Here is a 16,086-nt window from a genome sequence, read left to right on the forward strand (position 1 = left end):
TTGGAGGACAAAGAATGCTGAGTTGCATCCAAAGAACACCATACCTACTGTGAAGCATGGGGGTGGAAACATCATGCTTTGGGGCTGTTTTTCTGCAAAGGGACCAGGACGACTGATCCGTGTAAAGGAAAGAATGAATGGGGCCATGTATCGTGAGATTTTGAGTGAAAACCTCCTTCCATCAGCAAGGGCATTGAAGATGAAACGTGGCTGGGTCTTTCAGCATGACAATGATCCCAAACACACCGCCCGGGCAACGAAGGAGTGACTTCGTGAAGAAGCATTTCAAGGTCCTGGAGTGGCCTAGCCAGTCTCCAGATCTCAACCCCATAGAAAATCTTTGGAGGGAGTTGAAAGTCTGTGTTGCCCAGCGACAGCCCCAAAACATCACTGCTCTAGAGGAGATCTGCATGGAGGAATGGGCCAAAATACCAGCAACAGTGTGTGAAAACCTTGTGAAGACTTACAGAAAACGTTTGACCTGTGTCATTGCCAACAAAGGGTATATAACAAAGTATTGAGAAACTTTTGTTATTGACCAAATACTTATTTTCCACCATAATTTGCAAATAAATTCATTAAAAATCCTACAATGTGATTTTCTGGATTTTATTTTCTCATTTTGTCTGTCATAGTTGACGTGTACCTATGATGAAAATTACAGGCCTCTCTCATCTTTTTAAGTGGGAGAACTTGCACAATTGGTGGCTGACTAAATACTTTTTTTTCCCCACTGTATGCTTGTAGTCAATAAGGACAGGGGAGTTTTTCAGGATAAAAAATAAATGAAATGGAGGTAAGCACAGGCAAAATCCTAGAGGAAAACCTGGTTCAGTCTTCTTTCCATCAGACACTGGGAGATTAATTCACCTTTCAGCAGGACAATAAGCTAAAACACAAGGCCAAATCTACACTGGAGTTGCTTACCAAGAAGGCAGTGAATGTTCCTAAGTGGCCGAGTTACAGTTTTGACTTAAATCTGCTTGAAAATCTATGGCAAGACCTGAAAATAGTTGTCTAGCAATGATCAACAACCAATTTGACAAAGCTTAAAGAATTTTAAAAAGAATAATGGGCAAATGTTGCACAGTCCAGGTGTGGAAAGCTCTTAGAGACTTATAGAAAGACTCAAAGCTGTAATCGCTGGCAAAGGGGATTCTAACATGTATTGACTCAGGGGGTTGAATACTTACACTAATAGATATATTAGTGTTTTATTTTTCATGATTTTAGAATTCCACTTTGACATTACAGAGTATTTTGTGAAGATCGTTGACAAAAAATGACAATTAAATCCATTTGAATCCCACTTTGTAACACAAGAAAATGTGGAAAAAGTCAATGGGTGTGAATACTTTCTGATGGCACACTATGGGGTTGGAATTATATTGTGAAATTGTGAAAATTATAATTCGTTTGAGTGTAAGAGCTGTTTAAAAGACAGCATTAAATTTCAGTCTGTTTCGGTGGGATGGAGTTTTGGGGGTACTCAGTGTATTTACCTACTTTCTGTGGTGAATAACACCCTCGTGCTGTGGGTGTAGTTCCTCTCTCGTTCTGAAATCTCACCAGACTCTGTGTAGCAGAGGGATTTCCCCTACATTACACATTATTTACATATTATGTATTCTCTTTTAAAACCAGGCCCCCATAACTGCCCAGTCAATCTCAGTCACTGAATCTGGAAAGTACACCATTTTAGCATCTATTTCAGATCGTATTCTTGATTGTCTTATACTGTATTGCTATGTCAGAAGGACAGTGTGGACTGGGATACTACTATGATGGGCTAATCGAGGAGTGTAAACAATGCTATTTACGATGCAATTCACCGCCCAGGGTTTGCACAACATACTGTACTCAATGTAAGTACAATACTGTTTTTACATTTCTAATTTTGATCATTTGAGTTCTGAAATTACAATGCAGCTGTACATGAATAAACATGATTTTATTTGTATTGTTATAGAATATGTTTGAGCATTGTTATAAATATTGGCATCTGAATTGTTTTGTGAGACATTGTATTGTTAGTCCTTATACTCAAGCGAAGGAAGCATAGACAAATGAAGCTGGCCCAGTGTAGGATATAGTATGAACATTATGAACATATGTTTTTCTGTTGTTAACCTGTCCAGCATCAGAGAGCAAAGCCCCTGAGCCGTTCAACATTCGTCTGACCCTGGTCTGGCTGTTTGTGTTCCTGTGTGCTTTTACTACTCTCCTGCTGCTGCTGCAGGTACTGAGGAAGAAGACATGCAGACGTTTCCCAAGGAACAAATGTAAGATAAAACAAAAAGAAGCATAGGGAAGTGATATGTGGTTATATAGTGATGGGCTGTTATCAGCAGACAGGTTACAGTATCTGCCTGTCAGTCATAATATCACAACGCTTGCTTTCACATTTCATATGATGGGAAATTATTATACAGTGATTCGCTGTTAGCAGTAGGCACACAGGTTATGCCTGTCTGTCACAATACGTGACAATGCTTCCACATCTGATTTGTGATTGATTCACTCATTACTTGTGATGAATGGAAATTCTCCTCCATTCATGATAAGTCAAATGTAAAAACTCTGTGAAGAACTACACTTTTTTAAATCTAATGCATATCCTTGTGACTATACCCAATACATTGCCTAACCCTATATCTCTATTATACAGTATGTAACTCACATCAATGTTATCTCCCAGTATCACGACTACAGGAAGCAGAGTGTCCCAGGACTGAGAGGGTCTCTGATGATGTCCCTGAGCAGACAGTGTTTATCATGGGACAGGACAGCTTGACGAGTGGAGCTGGAGCCATGGTTCTCCAGGAGGGAACATACAGCCAGACTCCTGACTGCAACTCCAACTTGCCTGTCCCTTCCACTGAGGAGGGCACCACCATACTGGTCACAACCAAGACAGTAGAGATCTTTAACCACACAGATGAAATTACAGAGGGAAAGACATTGGGGTTGTGGAGGTCTGGCTTTGTAGCTTGATGTCTCTAGTCTACACACACACACACACACACACACACACACACACACACTGCTTGCCATATAAAGAGAAAACTATCAATGAACGTGTTTGAAAACAAGTGAATGTTTAACAGAGGTCATATTAATGAACTACAGATCCCACACCACCCCTATCTTATCATATGACAACAGTGTGTCTGGTCATGTGACCTGCAGCGCCGACGCTGTTTCGCTTTGCAGGCAGTGGCAGTGGCACCAGTGTCACAATACATTAATTTTGTTACAACTAAACGATTAACCAGAGCCACGACAGTCCAGTCACTGAAACTACAACTGCTTCTGGGTTTGTTAGTCAAACATTTGATCGACAAATGTGACTCGGTTTAACTCTTATAGCGATAGTGATAAACGGCTACTCGCAGGCCTCTGTAGTTCCAGCCGACACGCGCAACAGTGGGCTACGGACCGCGGTTGTGTTGATGGGAAGAAGGGAGGGCGGCATCATGGAAGTAGTGCTCTCTGCCTCCCGGGGTTCGGTTCGTACAGAATAACAATATAATTCTGGATTTCCATCATGTCGAACTGAAGAGCTATGAACTAGTTTACATGTGGTGTGTCAACAACAACACTAACGACTCGGACTGACAGAATGAACGGTGAGTTGTAGCTAAAAAAAAAACATGAACTTTTTGTTTTACCATCACCAGTTGAAATCTGGCTTTGGCTTATTACGTGACTTTTGTCTGTTTTGCGCACATATAGGCCTATTAAAACAAGGAGGTTTAGAATGGATGACAACGCATAATTCTCATCATGAGTTCAAGCAGGTGTAAAGGATAGATTATGACTTTCTTCCCGCGGGTATCTTGAATCTCCTCATGCAAATCGAGTTATGGCTTGACTGCATGACACCATAGAAGTCATAAAGAAATAAATTGTTGATACATCAAAGAGAGAACTCTAACCATATTAGACCTATTTTGTTATTGCTCCTGAGTCCTGACCAACTTCATCTTGCCCATAACTTTCTCCAAGGTAGTGCCTTCTTAACAAACTGCATGTATTTGTTGGTGAATACTTATTACAACAACCTTTTATTGTTATTACAGTATCTCCAATATGTGTTATGTCACTTTCCTACGGTAGAATAAAGATATATTTGATCAAATCATATTTTTCATTGTGGAACACATCATTGTATACATTTCTGATAAGCTTGGTGAAATTGTTGTACAGCTCTGTGATTTAGCCAGAAAGTACTTGTCCATTATGCAGGCTAGTCACTCCTAGGACAGAAATCTGAGATGAGATTACCAAACTGACAGACAGTCATGTTTGTATGATTGTCCTCCTTGTCCTTTCCAGGCCCTCAGCAGAATGACGCAAAGAGACAACACCTGCTAGAGAGGCTGCTGGACGCAGTCAAACAGGTGAAGGGTAATCTCGGTTAACCCAGAACTGAAGTCTTGCATAATTGATCAGCTTCTCGATTAAGTTCTGGGTCCATACATGTTAAGAGAAGAGATTTAACGAGGAGTGGAACTGGAACGAGGAGCTCCACCCTCTCTCTTTGCATGTTACAGGCCGAATGTCTCCTCCCCTTCTGAAATTCAAAAGATGTTAACACCTGCAAAATTGTGATTTGTCCAAATAACCAGTGATGGAAAAACACAAACATTGGAACTACTACAGCTCGTTATCCCACGCATCCCATTCCTTCCCGACAGATTCTACTGTCGGTACCAGTTATGTTTATGTAGATCTGTCCATGAGAGATTAGGTGAAGGGTCACAACAATCATAACACTCAGCAACATTTATACCTGCACTGTACGTGTCAGGACAGGTTATGTTAGCTGCCCTGTATGTGTCAGGACAGGTTATGTTAGCTGCACTGTATGTGTCAGGACAGGTTATGTTAGCTGCCCTGTATGTGTCAGGACAGGTTATGTTAGCTGCACTGTAAGTGTCAGGACAGGTTATGTTAGCTGCCCTGTACGTGTCAGGACAGGTTATGTTAGCTGCCCTGTACGTGTCAGGACAGGTTATGTTAGCTGCACTGTAAGTGTCAGGACAGGTTATGTTAGCTGCACTGTAAGTGTCAGGACAGGTTATGTTAGCTGCCCTGTACGTGTCAGGACAGGTTATGTTAGCTGCACTGTACGTGTCAGGACAGGTTATGTTAGCTGCACTGTACGTGTCAGGACAGGTTATGTTAGCTGCCCTGTACGTGTCAGGACAGGTTATGTTAGCTGACCTGTACGTGTCAGGACAGGTTATGTTAGCTGCCCTGTACGTGTCAGGACAGGTTATGTTAGCTGACCTGTACGTGTCAGGACAGGTTATGTTAGCTGCCCTGTACGTGTCAGGACAGGTTATGTTAGCTGCACTGTACGTGTCAGGACAGGTTATGTTAGCTGCACTGTACGTGTCAGGACAGGTTATGTTAGCTGCCCTGTACGTGAAAGGACAGGTTATGTTAGCTGCCCTGTACGTGAAAGGACAGGTTATGTTAGCTGCCCCATTGCCCTCTTCTATGGATAATCTCCACTGAAGAGGAGTGCATTACGGCTATGGTCAAATTAGTCATATAATCATAAACTGTCATAATGATGTGCTTTTACAGTGTAATTACAGTGAACTTATAATCTTTCTATTGTTTATAAGGCATAATACTGTGCACATTGTGTTGTTCCTCGACCTGGTTTGATGTTGTGGACTCTAGCTGGCAGGCTACCATTGAGGAAGTAAAAGTGTTGCATCATAGTTATTTTGAAAGCCATGTCATCTTCATTCTTCATGTCTCTTCAGTGCCAAATCCGCTTTGGAGGAAGAAAGGAGATTGCCTCAGATTTAGACAGCAGGTACCAATGTGCATTATTATAATAAAACTGATATGATTTACTGATTTGTGTGTATGTGTGTGTAATGCGTGTTATGTAGAATGCGTATGTGTGATGTATTGTAATGTTGGTATTTGTATCTCCCCTGTAGGGTGATCTGTTTGTGTGCTCAGTTTGAGGCTGTCCTCCAGCATGGCCTGAGGAAGAGTAAAGGCCTGGCTCTCACTGCTGCTGCCATTAAGCAGGCCGCAGGATTCACCAGCAAGACTGAAGCAGGTACAGTCACATGACCTGGAAACAGATTAGTCAGTGATATGAAGTATAAAAAAGTTTTTCCAGGAAGTACTGGTGATCTTTATCTGCACTGGGGGCCCTTCAGGGGTCCTTGAAGATTAGGTCAGACCAGAGCTATATGACTCTGAGTCAGACTATAAGAACCACTGCAGTCACCATGGTAGAAATAGTGGGCAAACCCGTTTGGGTGATTTTCTGGTATATCATCAAAATAAATCAATCACAGCACGTTTTTGGATTCATTCAGCAGTTTCTACCTGATTAAGTACAATACTATTGGAAATTTATGTTGAAAGTTCCATTTATATTCCTTAAACTTAAGTTGAAATTGATGCTGTCGCTGCTTCTTGTTGACAAGGCATATTGATAAATAGCCTAATGTCAAAAGACAGTTTTAAAGAGTCCAAATCAATATCCAATGTTCTCTTCGATTATCATGTTGAAATCAATTGAGCGAGAGGGGGGAGATGAGGTTGCACATAGACAATTTGTAGAAGACATCTAGCTACATTTTGAAGTGTTGCATTTTGATTCAAGTGGGTCGCAAACGCGGTAAGTGTAACGCAACACTTTTTTTGTTAATCACTTCCATCGATATCACGCTGAAGTCAATAGAACAGGGGGCAAACTTTTGGGGTGTAGTGCTGTTTAAACTAGCACTATTCAAAGGCCACATGGAATAACCTATACATGGTTGGTTAGATGAGAACTTGTAGAAGGCTTATATCTACATTTTGGGATGGCGGATGTTGATTTTGGGAGGCTGCCATCATGGAAAAGGGAACAAACCACTTTTTCTGTTAGTTAACGTCAACAAATCATGACCCCCCATAGGATATAAACAGTGACAACGGTTGGCTGCTATTTAAGTGATAATTTGTCTGTCAAATCAGTGTATTGGTGTGTGGCCAGCAACATTTATAGCGATACCTCCCCGAACTATCTGTGCCATTTGAGAAATAAAATTATATCTGCGTTCTAAGTCCTGCGACCCCCAGTGAGTATGACAAAATTAACAGTACAAAACCAAATATATTGATCTGTTTTAAGCAATTGATCTTGTGTCATCGTGTTGACTATACATTTTTAAACTAACATCACCAATCTGAGGTAAAAAGGATATGTAATTCTCCCAATTTGAGGTGGTCAAAACGTCAGCTTGTGTAATGTACTAACACATACTGTCCACATCATGGAAAGTAGCGTAATATACATTAATTCGATATGGCAAAGTAATTCAATATCTTAATTTAGGATGATAGTAAATTGAGCAAACTCTCAGATTTTTTCAATAATCACATGTATTTCTCACTAGTTTAACCATTTAGAGATTTTAAAAAGGCTCTTAATTTAACCGGGGGCTCTAGAAAGAGCTCCCCATAGTGACCGTGCAGCAGCCCATTCATTCGACTTCCCTAGTAACAGCCTAATATTAGTAGAGTTGAAAAGCTACTCGCACTCAAACCGTGAAAAGGAATAACCAAAGGAGGCCGAGATGCTAAAATAATGTACTTAATTTAATCCATGTTCGAAAGAATAGAAAAGGTACAAGTGCAAGGTGCTATAAAAACAAAAAAAGGAGCATACCTAATATTAGCCTGGGAAACTGGGGACCTGAGAATACTGTACTCACCTCAGTAGGAGAGAACGGCCGTGATGAGGGTCTACTCTCCATGCAGGAAACAGATGCTGTAGGACGACTGATAGAGAAACCAGGTGCAGATACTGGCTGTGAAACCAGATGGTTATGCAACAGATTTAGTCAAAAACTACAAGAAAGGAAATTCTCTCTCTCTCTCGTTCTCTCCGAGGGCAGCACAGCACCTGTTGTGGTTTCTTAAAAGAAGCAGTGGTAAAATTCAAACAGATAATTCTGATTGTGATTTAACTTTTTTGAAAGGTGCAATTTAGTTCAGATGGGTGCTATACTGATCTACTTCGACCTCTTGCTGATACTTGGCTGGCTGAACAAGTTTTAAAAGAGGTGTCAGTGGGCCAGATGTTATTATAATTAGGGCTGTCAAACGATTAAAACATTTAATCGAGTTAATTGCAGGGTTTGCTGTGATTAATTACGATTAATCGCAAATTCTGAATTTGCTAAAAATAAGCTGTAATTTTAAGATTTTTCATACAAAAGACATCTTGATTTTGTCTAAAGTAACGGTTGGAAAAATTGGGTAAATTGAGAAAGCACACTTTAACCTCTGTCAACTTGTTTTTACATTGCATTAATGTTTTTAGATGTATAGACTATGTATTTGGGAAATTACAATACTTCAAGTTTATAGATTTAAAAAAAGTTTATTGGGCCTCTCCCTTAGCCCTTCCTGTCCCAGTTAACAAAGCCCTGGTGATGATAGAGAGAGATCTCTGGGACACAGCTACCATAATGAGTGTTTAATAAGTCCAGTGCTACAGACTGAAATAGGCTGTTGTATAACACATTGTTCTAAGGCCATATGGTAATGCTATGCTAAAGAGAGACCTCCATAGCAGTTATTCACACTAATTATCAAGAACTTGAAAACTTACAGCGAACAGACTTTCAAACTGTCTTGCAAGTTGGAGGTTATAAAAAGAGTGAAAACTCTGTTGGCCAATAGGTGATGTGTTGTGTGACTCTATCCTCTGGGGAGTTGCTGAGGTCTTGATGACAAACTGAGGAAAAGGAAGAAGGTGTGAAACATTGCTAATTAGTCAGTGGATGAATATGATGGTTTAGAACTGTGATGACTTAGATTATCTTTAAGCTTCTAGTGGCTGCTCTCTGACCTTTTGATCTCTGACCTTTGACATGGCCATTCAGAAGCTTCAGTTGGTAAGAAACGGCTTTAATGGTGTAGAAATGAGTTCAAATTCTAGCTGTGTTAGAGGATATAGATCTTGGGAGTAGCAAGCAGTGGACATTCACTTTCTTTTTGGTGCATCTCTCTTTCTCTCTCTCTCTCTCTCTCTCTCTGTCTCTCTCTCTGTCTCTCTCAGAGCTGACGTTCTGGTTCTATGTGAAGGAGCATCTGAACCGCCATGAGCTGCAGCGGTTCTACTCCCTGAGACACATCTTCTCTGAGCTGGGCCGTGGCCGCGCCTGGCTCCGCTGTGCCCTCAACGAACACTCACTAGAACGCTACCTACACACGATGCTCGCAGACCGCATACGCCTCAGGTAAGAGTGTGTGTCTGTTTGTGCGTCTGTATTTATCTCAGGTCAGTGTGTGTGGAGTGTGGACCTTTCTTGCCAGTATATCTTATTTCTTTGTGTTTTCTAGCACCTTCTATGAAGACTGGGCGTTTATTCTGGACGAGGAGCGAGCCAGCATGCTGCCCACCATGGCTGCAGGTGAGAGCATGACTCTGATTCCTGTGGTGAACACACATTCATGTCTCTGCCATTCAGAGAGCTACTTTACAGTAAGCCATGAGTCACAGTTGAGTCACTTATTCCCTGTGTGATGTGCAGTCAGTGTTGTAGTGGAGGGTGAACGCACGTAAACGCTGTTTACTCACCTTTTTTATTTTTAATTTACGGGAAGATGCATTGAAAGTATAGGGAGTGTTACTTTTTTCACCGCGACCGGCAATCGGAGTTTACCCACCTACTGTGTGTAGTGCAGTGCTGATGGATTTGGATTTATATAGCACTTTTCCAATTCTCAGGGAGCTATACATTGTAAGTTGGGGGGAACCAACTCACCTTATCCACTACCACTAGTAGTGCTGTGTGAATGACTACTAACTAGATCCTCTCCTCTCTCTCCACCCTTCACACAGGACTAAACTCCATCCTGTTTGCCATCAACATCGACAACACAGACCTGAACGGTGTGACCCGGGCGGGCGGCTCCTCCTCCTCCGTGAGCCACCTCCTGAAGGAGTCCACCCAGGGCATAGGGAGTCTATGGAAGGAGTCTACGCAGGGGGTGAGCACTCTACTCCGGGAGATCAGCACCGCCACCGCTGTGGTGCCAGGCTTCACCCCCACCCACCGCCCTGACGGATCCTCAGACCCATTGCCTGTCCTGCCACGCAGCGTCTCCACAGGTAGGGAGGAGAAATTACAATGAAATCAGACACAGCGGGGGACAGTGCATATAACCAATTATTTATATTCAGTTCTATTCATATCATTACTTAGGGAAAGAATAATACGCCAACAAACATGGAGATTAAAATGACTACATGTTTTCGCACTCCGCTCCAGACTCTGGCCTGAGGAAGGAGCGACGGAGGAGAAAGAAAATCACCAACATCATCTCCTTCGACCACGACCTGGATGGGGGAGCGGAGGACGAGGAGGAGGAGGGGGGGGCTGTCACTCTCAGGAAGAGCACCACTACTCCTCAGGTCAGTCTGGAGGAGGGTATTGACCCACTGGAGCCCTCCTTCTCCCTCTCGCCTCTCCAGAACGGGCTGCCCGAGCCTGGGATAGTCAGCTGGGCCGGGTCTCCTCCTTTCTCCAGAGCTCTGCCTGACACCAAGATTATTGATAATGAGGAGGAGGAGGAAGAGGAAGAGGTATACAAGAGTAGGCCACAGCCACAGAGCCCCTTTCATGACACGGCCAGCGCTGACCAGTGAGTAACCATGGAGACTAATGATTATACATAATCTAGCACTTTCTTAACTATACAATAAGCAGGGAGAGAAACTCCTAAACAAGTATTGATATAAACAGGTGTACTTTATCTGTGTTGTAACGTGTGTGTGTGTTTACAGAGTGGTGGTGGGGAGCCTATCCAGTGTGTCAACGTGGAGCCCACTGCAGGCCATGACTGATAATGGCAGTTCAGACATCCTCATCCCTGTGGCCCCCAGCCACTCCTACTCTCAGCCAGGTGAGGCTCCTCTCCTCTACAGCAGTGTTTCTCAACCCAGTCCTCTTGGCCCACCAGTCATTTCTTACACAACCACAGAAGTTTGGTTATAATGTGTTGGTTCATAGTGTTCATTTTTGGGGATAGTTTCTATAGCAACATCAGACTGGTGTTAAAAGAGAATAGTGGGCGAGGTTGTTTAGAGATGAAGCTCATGAGAAAATGGAAGTGTACATGGAAAGCATTAAACCCAGACAGATTTGTCAGCATTTACGTACTTTCTCTCTCTCACTCTCATTGGTTTTCACTTTCATTTTGTTTTAGTCGGCTCAGTGGAGGATACAGTTGCATTTCCTGTACAGACAGATTCCACAGGTCCAGTCGGCGACTACGAGACCAGATCCCAGCTACGGTTCAAGTAAGTTATCAATCCATTTTACATTAGCATCATCTTAACAAGGGAGGGAGGAAAACCGCATTCACTGCAATAGTCTTGAGTTATTGGTTGGAGATATGCATGTAACCTCTCTCTCTCTGTGGTGTTACAGCTTGGAGCCCAGCCCGCCGGTCCAAAATGCACCTCTCTCCAGTGTGCTGCCCAATGCCACGCCAGGTCTACCAGAGTCCATGACAGTGGGTGTGTGTGGTATACTCTACATATGTTATTATTATTATGTGTTTGGTAATAAGAAGGGAATCCAGTATGATGATCATTTCCTTATTCAACCAGGAGATGGCACTGCTGATTCAGTATCAGTGTGCCTCTGTGTACTCAAATGGTAGCCTACAGTTTACCGTAACAAAGGATGATATGACTGAAACAGAACGATACACTCAGAAAATCATGTCTTCTTTGATAGATTACATTTCTGTAAACAACACACATCATTAATCCACATTTCGTCAGCTCTACTGTCTTTCAAAACTTCCTGGAATGTAAAATGCCCTGATTCAGTCAACAGTTTACACGCTGTCTCTGTTTTCGACTCCAGAACGTGATTTGCGTAATTTCCTAAAGCATAGCAGAGGGTAGCCTGGCTGATGCTCATATTGATGCAAAGTGTTCCCAGTATGTAGACCACACTAAGCCTGTAATGTGAGTTAGGGCAGGGGATCTGAGTGTGGCGGTCTGTCTTTAAGCACTGTGGAAGACCCACAGGCACATCTATAGTCGAACACTCACAAGATTAGCAGCTCTCAAAAGAGGAGATCTGTGTGTGTGCACTTTTGTGTTTGTGTGTACAGATAGGGAACATTGTGTGCAGTATAAAAAAAAAAACATAAAGGCACCTGCTGCTTAACTGGATCTGTAATGGGAACCATTGTCCAAATCCATACACTGCTTGCATCTCACACACACACACACACACACAAACACACATACGCACAAGCACACACACAGTTGTAGTGCAACAGAGGGGTGCCTCTCTATAAAGCTCCTTAATGGATCGCCGGTGCTGGCTTCCTGTGGTGAACGCATGGTTGTCGTAAATGTCACACCTATTTCTGGAGCACTGATGTGGAGTTGGGAGCTCCAGATATAATGGGGCTCTCCTCCTCTACCTTTCCTCTTCTTTACCTCCTCAACCAGGCACTTTGGGTTGTAAACCTACTTTTTGAAATGCGTCGGGGGCCAAAACGCGCTCCACTTCTTCGCGCTTCCTGCTGTTAATGGAACCAACAGCTGATCTGCATTATTCATTCACTTTTAATTGAGTAAATACTTTGGTATTCATAAGGCTGCCGTATCTTGGCCCTTTTTCCATAGACCTACTTCTCTCAGTTCAGTGCTATAAATTAGCCTATATCCGTCATGTGAATACAGAGCTGTGCTGTGACTGTATGGTGCTAAAGTGTGTTTGTATCTGGGCAGAGGTGGTATTTTAGTAGCCTGGCTGGTCCCATGCTCTATGTTCTGGAGCTAACTTGTGTGTCGTCATGACAACGACAGAAGAGTTGGCTACAGGCAGCACAGTACAGTATGGAACCAGGTTAGTATTTAGGTATCAGTCAGCTCCGCTAATGATGAGACTTAAATATGAGCTGAGTAAAAGAAATGTGAACAGTAAACACTTTTACAGATATATATTATTTTGTGTCTGTGTTTTGTTTGTCTCAGTGTTGTTAACGGTCTCTGTCCTCCGTCCACAGTGGAGCTCCGCCAGGCCATAGTAGCCATGATGAACAGGAAGGATGAGCTGGATGAACTGAACACGTGAGATCCTCTCTGCTACTGTTGGTGGGATGGGATGAGTTGATCTTTGACATGAAAAATCAAGTTGAATTTAGAGCTATGTATGTATGTGGGTTTTCTGAGACAGTGTGTTGTGAGCAGACTGTCAGTGTATGCCAGTGTTCTGTTGTGTGTGTGACTGTATGGTAACAGTATTGTGTTGTTGTGTCCTACGGGGCTCCAGGTCCCTGCGCAGCCTGCTGGATGGGGAGATGGAGCACTCTGCTGGGCTGAGACAGGAGACAGACGCCCTGAGGAGACGCCTGGATGAGCTGGAGGAGAGACACACAGCCAAGGTCCAGGCTCTGGGGAGGTGGGTACCAGATCGCTGGTGGTTGTTGTTCCCAATGGCAGCTTCCCATGGCTCAGTTGGTTTCCTATCCCTGTGCTACAATAGGAATATTGGTGGTTAGAGACAGACAAACCCACATTCACTGGAAACAGTCTTAAGAAGTTAAATTGAGTATGAGTGTGTTTTTTGGGTTGAGTATGCTGCGATGTGCACTTTTTATATTTGAGTCATTTAGTCCTTCCGCTCCTCTGCGCCTTCAAGACAAAAAGGAAACTCCAGCCACTCAGACTCAAGCGCTATCCTCCACCCAAATCTGGCCTGATCTGATCAATAGTAGCTAAATATACTGGAGCTGTTAAGTAAGCCCTCCCTGTGTGTGTGTCTAACAAAGCCCAGTGGACGTGAGCTGGGCTGAGCTGCTCTCATAGCGGTACCCATATTGATTCAGCACAGTGAGAGGAGTGGGTACTGGGCTGGTTAAGACGTGGGCCCCACACTGACTGAGGCAATGCTTCTGACGCACATGTATGTAACACTGACTGACTGAGGCACATGTTTGCACGCACAGACACATACACACACGCAGAGAAAGCCTATTCCCTACCAGCATGGAGCTCCGGCCATTCTCCCAGTGACGTTAGCAGAGCAGAAACTAAATCTCACCCAGGCTGGCGGGTGGGCAGGTAGCCAGGAGAGAGTGGGCCTGGCCAAGGAGAAAGTGGTCCTCCTCTCTGTTTGGTGGGTGGTTAGAAGAAACAGACACAGAGAAAAGACTAAAGAGAGATCATTCGTTTTTCTTACTTAGCATTGAGCGTTTCCTGAAGGTGGTTGGGAATGGGATATTTTGATTTACTGTAAAGAAAACACTTAAGGTTTGGGCGGTTTTACTGTAGTTCTTTAGAGGATTTTAGTTGTTTTGCTGCTTTGTGAAGTCAATTATCCAGCTGTCTCAAGGGGCTACTGTACCATTGAAGTTCTCCCACTTTGAACAATCTTCTACTGTACTCTGTCTGCCTAACTTTACTGTGCTGTGGGCATTGAGGAAGAATGTTTATGAAAGGAAAACCAAAGTACATGTTTGAAGCATTGTTTGTAGAGCATCTAAATCAGTGGTTCTCAAACCTCTCCTCGGGGAACCCCAGATGTTTCACAATTATGTTGTAGCCCTGAACTAACTCACCTGATTCACCTAGTCAAGGGCTTGATGATTAGTTGACAATTTGTATCAGGTGTGCTAGCTGTGGAATAGTTAAACTACATGGAACGAGAGGTTTGTATCAGGTGTGCTAGCTGTGGAATAGTTAAAATACATGAAACGAGAGGTTTGTATCAGGTGTGCTAGCTGTGGAATAGTTAAACTACATGGAACGAGAGGTTTGTATCAGGTGTGCTAGCTGTGGAATAGTTAAACTACATGGAACGAGAGGTTTGTATCAGGTGTGCTAGCTGTGGAATAGTTAAACTACATGGAACGAGAGGTTTGTATCAGGTGTGCTAGCTGTGGAATAGTTAAACTACATGGAACGAGAGGTTTGTATCAGGTGTGCTAGCTGTGGAATAGTTAAACTACATGGAACGAGAGGTTTGTATCAGGTGTGCTAGCTGTGGAATAGTTAAACTACATGGAACGAGAGGTTTGTATCAGGTGTGCTAGCTGTGGAATAGTTAAACTACATGGAACGAGAGGTTTGTATCAGGTGTGCTAGCTGTGGAATAGTTAAACTACATGGAACGAGAGGTTTGTATCAGGTGTGCTAGCTGTGGAATAGTTAAACTACATGGAACGAGAGGTTTGTATCAGGTGTGCTAGCTGTGGAATAGTTAAACTACATGGAACGAGAGGTTTGAGAACCCCTGCTCTAAATTGCTCTGACTTAAACATCCTTTATTTTAGGCTTTATTTTGTTTTATCCTCTATGAGTATTTTACTGTAATATTTTCGCTAACTGGAGCAGGTTTATAGCATATGTTTTTAAAACTGTCAAATCCAAATCAAACCTCTGTGACCTCTATCCCAGAAGCCCTCAGTAGAGGTCACAGGAAGTTGTGTTGTATCTCTTGCTGCGTCACTCTCTCTGATATCTGGGCTTTTCCTCACCCCGTCTGAGACTCACTCCGCTGATCCAATTTCACTAATGGGTTTAGAGAGCGTCCATTTAGACAGAGAACTTTTTGGGCGGAATACCGTCCATGTTAAACTCCCTCAATGACACGTGCCGGTTGTACAATACACAGGAAGGTGAGTGCTGTAGGATGCCTTTGAAACTTTCAGGGACACTTGCACTGTAATGTAGAATGATGAACCCATATAAAAATGACTGTCTGGGACATATTCTACAGTTCTAGTTATTATCAGTCTGTTCAGGGAATTGAATTTGGACAGATACTGTGGATTTGGGTGTGGTTTGTGTAATAACACAGCCTCTACATTATCCTCCTAGGACGTTCTCTACATTGTCTTTCCTTCATATTACTCTACAGTACAACAGATAGCTACATAGTGATAGACTACATAGACCCACACGGCCCTTAGGTTGCTCTTATTACATAGATATATATGCCTGTCTGTCTATATGGCATTTATCTCTGTTTCTACCACTACCTCTAGATGTAGAGGAGATGTGTATTTTTGTTCCAG

At 42.9% G+C, this 16,086-nt stretch overlaps 2 protein-coding genes across 3 annotated transcripts in view; both read left to right on the plus strand.

Moving 5' to 3' along the window:
* The first annotated feature begins 1,304 nt into the window (after positions 1–1,304).
* Positions 1,305–3,030, plus strand: LOC121547486 (tumor necrosis factor receptor superfamily member 17). The gene is made up of 3 exons (XM_041858804.2): positions 1,305–1,865; positions 2,139–2,282; positions 2,699–3,030. Exons 1-3 carry the CDS (start codon positions 1,748–1,750, stop codon positions 2,992–2,994), a joined length of 558 nt encoding a protein of 185 aa, XP_041714738.2. The 5' UTR covers positions 1,305–1,747; the 3' UTR covers positions 2,995–3,030.
* Positions 3,031–3,164: 134 nt separating this feature from the next.
* snx29 (sorting nexin 29) overlaps positions 3,165–16,086 on the plus strand; it is a 94,626-nt gene continuing 81,704 nt past the window's right edge. Inside the window, exons 1-13 of one of the 2 annotated variants that reach the window (XM_041858803.2) lie at positions 3,165–3,629; positions 4,339–4,403; positions 5,784–5,836; positions 5,967–6,091; positions 9,095–9,275; positions 9,379–9,449; positions 9,881–10,150; positions 10,311–10,683; positions 10,826–10,944; positions 11,248–11,341; positions 11,472–11,560; positions 13,075–13,138; positions 13,341–13,469. In XM_041858803.2, coding sequence (XP_041714737.2) covers positions 3,623–3,629; positions 4,339–4,403; positions 5,784–5,836; positions 5,967–6,091; positions 9,095–9,275; positions 9,379–9,449; positions 9,881–10,150; positions 10,311–10,683; positions 10,826–10,944; positions 11,248–11,341; positions 11,472–11,560; positions 13,075–13,138; positions 13,341–13,469 — 1,640 coding nt within the window. In that variant the 5' untranslated portion in view covers positions 3,165–3,622. The remainder of the gene's footprint in view (positions 3,630–4,338; positions 4,404–5,783; positions 5,837–5,966; positions 6,092–9,094; positions 9,276–9,378; positions 9,450–9,880; positions 10,151–10,310; positions 10,684–10,825; positions 10,945–11,247; positions 11,342–11,471; positions 11,561–13,074; positions 13,139–13,340; positions 13,470–16,086) is intronic. The other variant, XM_041858802.2, reaches the window with a different exon arrangement.

Source organism: Coregonus clupeaformis, chromosome 31, assembly GCF_020615455.1.
Source record: "Coregonus clupeaformis isolate EN_2021a chromosome 31, ASM2061545v1, whole genome shotgun sequence".
NCBI lineage: Eukaryota > Metazoa > Chordata > Actinopteri > Salmoniformes > Salmonidae > Coregonus > Coregonus clupeaformis.

Coding starts and splice junctions, on each gene's coding strand:
- LOC121547486 (XM_041858804.2), top strand. CDS start 1,748: ATGTCAGAAGGACAGTGTGGACTGGGATACTACTATGATGGGCTAATC. Junction 1,866..2,138: donor CACAACATACTGTACTCAAT/GTAAGTACAATA, acceptor TAACCTGTCCAG/CATCAGAGAGCAAAGCCCCT. Junction 2,283..2,698: donor ACGTTTCCCAAGGAACAAAT/GTAAGATAAAAC, acceptor GTTATCTCCCAG/TATCACGACTACAGGAAGCA.